This window comes from Microcebus murinus, chromosome 19 (genome assembly GCF_040939455.1).
Source record: "Microcebus murinus isolate Inina chromosome 19, M.murinus_Inina_mat1.0, whole genome shotgun sequence".
NCBI classification, from domain to species: domain Eukaryota; kingdom Metazoa; phylum Chordata; class Mammalia; order Primates; family Cheirogaleidae; genus Microcebus; species Microcebus murinus.
Window position 1 is genome coordinate 30,611,549 of NC_134122.1, and position 4,921 is coordinate 30,616,469.

Sequence of the window (4,921 nt, forward strand, 5' to 3'; positions counted from 1 at the left end):
ATGTCGCTTGGGGACACGTCTCTCGAGACTCAGAACGGGGAAGGGCTGTACTTCTCCCAGCAGTCTGTTTCTACGTCTGGATGCTGCGAATTGTGGGACTGGCGGCATGTCCCTTTTGATACTGGCCAGCTCAAGGTTCGGAAGGGAGTTTGCGACCTCTCAGGTGCCTCGCCTTACCTATCCCGCCCTTCTCTGCCCTTTGCTGTGGTGTCCTTTCCCAACTGCAGGGCCGTTCCAGCTTCGGGACAGAGCCTGGGGAAGCCAAGCCTGAGGCAGGGGGATGGCATCCTGAGACCCTCAGGGGCAGGACAAGGTGCAGGCATGAGACAGACCTGGCTTGGAACCTTGGCTCTGCCACCTATGAGCTGTGTGACCTGGAACAAACCACCTGCCCTCTCTGAAGTGCAGTTTTTATGGCTATAAAAGGGGGATAATAAAACCTCTCTCACAGAACTGCTATGAGAGTAAATGGAGTCACTGGTAACAAACAAACAAGAAAAGTCTGTCCTATTTTTTTGTTTTGTTTTGAGACAGAATCTCCCTCTGTTGCCTTGGCTGGAGTGCCGTGGTGTCACCTAGCTCACTGAAACCTCAAACTCTTGGACTCAAGTGATCCTCCTGCCTCAGCCTCCCGGGTAGCTGGGACTACAGGTGTGCATCATTTTTAGTAAAGATGGGGTCTCACTCTTGCTCAGGCTGGTCTCAAACTTCTGAGCTCAAGCAATCCTCCCACCTCAGCCTCCCAGAGTGCTAGGATTACAGGCTTGAGCCACCGCGCCCCACCCAAAAATTTGTCTTTATCCAACTCCAGGAGACATGTTTTTCTCTCCTTGACTCCACCCTGTTTCTGTCAGACCCAAATCAGGACACCGCCTCCTCCTCGGGGAACTTCCCAGGGCTGGGGAACCCCTCCTAACACACCACGCCTCCTTCTGGCACCCCTCCCAGCCCCCCAGGCTTAGGACTCACTGGGACAGAAGACGGGGGAGTTCTTTTACATCTGCTCACCTTCCTTAAGGGCCAGGACGGGGCCCCTCCCCATGGTGTCTCCAGAGCCTTGGACAGAGCCTGGGCCCCAGAAAGAGCTCAGCAAACATTTGTCAAATGAATGAATTTCCAAGCCTGTGCTGAGGGGCTATGAAGGTGAATAAAGAGCCTTGTGCTGGTCCCCAAATCCCTGGCCGGTGTCCTGCCGCTCCCTGTTTTTCAGGTAGCAGCGACATCGCCAAATCCTGCTGCTTTCATTATGGCCACAAGATGCTTCCCTGGACCTGGGTACAAAACTATGCATATAACGGTAGCAGCTGCCCCAGCATGCTGTGATGTATTTCCTGAATGTGCTTTCAGGGTCTCTGCCAGCCACGGAATGGCATGGGTGCTGGGCAGACCCCCGCAGTGGCAGGGTCAGCGTTGGGATGGGAACCCGGGAACCAGGCTTGCAGCCTCGCCTCTGTGCTAGCCAGTGTGACTCTACGCCTCAGTTAGAACCGGACTCTCACACCATGTGCTGGCACTGAGCTAGGAGCAGGTATTAAAGAAAGACTAGACAACCCACGTAGACCTTGTTGTCTAGCATAAGAAAAAGGACATTAAAAGATATTTGCACAGAATAGTTTATCACAATTGAGTTGAGTGCTTAAAGGAAAAAATGGAAGCTACCTTTAAGTGCAAATGCATAGGAGGACCTGTGCTCCCAAGAGCATGGAGCCACAGACATCAGAGAATGACATAGGAGAGAAGAGAAGAGACAAACCTGATCATCATCTTTTTAGACAGTTAAGGAGAAGATGGCACTGAAGCACTAGATGCAGAGAAGGGAGCTCCAGGGTTCAGACTGCTCTGGCTCTATTCCTTTGGGTCTTTTTTTATTTTATTTTATTTTTTTTATATTCACATGTCTTTTTAATTCAATAAAGTATTCTCAGTTACTTAAGAGTTTATTTTTCAATTTTATGGAATGACTGCTATGTTACTAGCTAGGTGTACTATAATTATGCAATTGTTACAAAAGCTATAATTAAGTCTTTTAAAGAACAAAAACACCTCCCATTGTAAGAAACTGTGAAACTCAATATATTTAATTTAGAAAAAAACAGTTTAGTAAATTCTAAAGAAAACTTCTAATATTCTGAAATATCCATTTAGGGCCGGGCATGGGGGCTCAAGCCTATAATTCTGGCACTTTGGGAGGCCAAAGTAGGAGGATTGCTTGAGGCCAGGAGTTTGAGACCAGCCTGAGCAAGAGTGGAGACCCAGTCTCTACAAAAAATAGAAAAATTAGACAGGTCTCATGGCACATGCCTGTAGTTGCAGGTACTAGGGAGGCTGAGACAGGAGGATCACTTGTGCCCAGGCCTTTGAGGTTTCAGTGAGCTATGATGATGCTATTGCACTCTAGCCTGGGCAACAGAGCAAGATCCTGACTCAAGAAAAAAAGAAAAAGAAAGAAAGAAAGAAAGAAAGAAAGAAAGAAAGAAAGAAAGAAAGAAAGAAAGAAAGAAAGGAAGGAAGGAAGGAAGGAAGGAAGGAAGGAAGGAAGGAAGGAAGGAAGGAAGGAAGGAAGGAAGGAAGGAAGGAAGGAAGGAAGGAAGGAAGGAAGGAAGGAAAAAATCCAGTTAAACAAAGAAAAAAGAAAAAGATAGCAAAGTTTAGTGCCATGAACATCTTAACACATCTGACATATATTCATCTGACTATTACTATTTGGCAGAGACCACCTATGGGTCTTGATTGGCTTTCTATAGCTTTAAAGACACCAACATTTAACCAACAAAGAGCCCTGAGCTGGGATCAAAGCAGTGGCTCTGTCATTTACAAGCTGCATAACGTGGGCAAGTTGACGTTCTTCATTTGTAAAAGGCAGGTGAGAGCCCCATGTCAGTTATCTATAACTGCGTAACAAACCCTCCCTAAATATAGTGTCTTGATACAATGACAATCATTTTCTTATCTCTCATGATTTATGTGAGTCAGGAATTCCAGAAGGCTTGGCTGGATGGTTCTGGCTTGGTGTCTCTTATGTGGCTGAAGTCAGATGGTGCTAGATCTGGCACAGGTGGGGGCTGGTAGACATCTCTATCTCTGCTAGGCCTCCCCTTGCTCGGTCTCTCTGTTGCGCTGGTCGGGCTTCCTCATTACATGGCACCCTGGGAGTGGTAGGACTTCTATATAAGTGCTTTACCGTCTTCTATGACTTAGCCTTGGAAATCACATAGCCTCACTTCCACCAATTCTATAAGTAGACCAGTCTCTGAGTCTGGCCTAAATTCAAACAGAGGGGACATAGATCCCCACCCGTCAATGGAAGTGACGTCAAAGAACTTTGCAGCCATGCTTTCCAACTGCCACAAAGCCCTTCCTCTCCTTCATTTTCCCATTCTTTTGGCTCTTCTCTGTTCCACGTGCCAGGGCATATCTGAGAGCTGTGTAGACACTACTGGGCCTTACAAGGGTGCTTCACCCTTGACCAAGGTTCTCGTCACTTCTGAGTGCTGTAATAAGCTCACAGCAGGGTAAGAAATGCAGGAATCACATAAGCAGCTATGGCGAGCAACCCATGACAAGATGGTTAAGAATGAAGGGACATAATGAGCATGGAGTTCCTTTCTGGGGTGATGAAAATGTTCTCAAATTGATCATGGTGATGGATGCATAACCTATGAATATATTAAAAACCGCTGAATTATAATTCTACACTTTAAACGGGTGGGTGAATCACAGTCATCCATGGAGGATTGGGTTTAGGACTAATCCCCAACTAATCCCACAGTTAGCCCTAAGGAACCCTCAAATAAGAAAACGCTGGCCCTCTGTATATGTGGGTTTTTCATCCCCAAATACTGCATCTTTGATCTGCGTTTGGTTGAAAAAAAAGTCGCATCTAAGTACATCCAGGCAGTTCAAACCCATGTTGCTGTTTAAGGGCTAACTGTATATGGCATGTGAATTATACGTCAATAAAGCTATTACATTAAAACAAAAGAGTTAAGTGGCATGGTACATGCTACATGCTTCGGGCTAGAGCTGGTAGAAAATGGTACAGCAGGGGTGGACTTAGAAACATGGTTTCCAAAGCCGGGCTCGGTGGCTCACGCCTGTAATCCTAGCACTCTGGGAGGCTGAGGCGGGCGGATTGCTCGAGGTCAGGAGTTCGAAACCAGCCTGAGCAAGAGCAAGACCCCGTCTCTACTATAAATAGAAAGAAATTAATTGGCCAACTAATATATATAGAAAATTAGCCAGGCATGGTGGCGCATGCCTGTAGTCCCAGCTACTCGGGAGGCTGAGGCAGCAGGATTGCTTGAGGCCAGGAGTTTGAGGTTGCTGTGAGCTAGGCTGATGCCACGGCACTCACTCTAGCCTGGTCAACAAGCGAGACTCTGTCTCAAAAAAAAAAAAAAAGAAAAGAAAAGAAACATGGTTTCCAGTGGAAACCAAGGTAGCACAGCAGAGGTAGGGTAATGGAAGGGCAGGGCCCTGGGGAAGTGGGGCAGGGACAGGGAGTGTGCCAAGGCCAGGAGACTGGTCAGGGACTGCCCCTCACCCCCCTTTGCCAGGAGCCTAAGGGTTTCAGCGCTCACTTACCCATGCCTCTTGTTCACAGATTCACTACCAAAAGAGGTGAGAGAATCTGTGCTCACCCAGAGAAAAAAATGGGTGCAAAGATACATTTCTCTACTGGTAACTCAGAAACAATAGTGACTCTGCTGAAATTTCAGCCCAAGGACGCCTGGACCCTGCCCTTAGCTCTGCTGCCGTCTGTGGAGCCAGAAGAGTTTTCTTAGAAGGTCCCCTGGGATGGGTGGGGCAGAAGGTGTTTTCTACCAGAGTTCAATAAAGGTTTTTCATGAGGATTTGACTTGCTCATAACATTCTTAGTCAATAAAACCTGGGTTTTCTTCAAGGAAAAGAAACTGAGTCA

At 47.1% G+C, this 4,921-nt stretch overlaps 1 protein-coding gene across 1 annotated transcript; it reads left to right on the forward strand.

The window, feature by feature from the left end:
* Positions 1-4,698, forward strand: CCL26 (C-C motif chemokine ligand 26). Its single transcript, XM_020281626.2, is given in 4 exon segments — positions 1-163; positions 1,211-1,319; positions 4,604-4,643; positions 4,645-4,698. Coding segments are annotated over 4 exon segments (366 nt in total).
* The last annotated feature ends 223 nt before the right edge of the window (positions 4,699-4,921 follow it).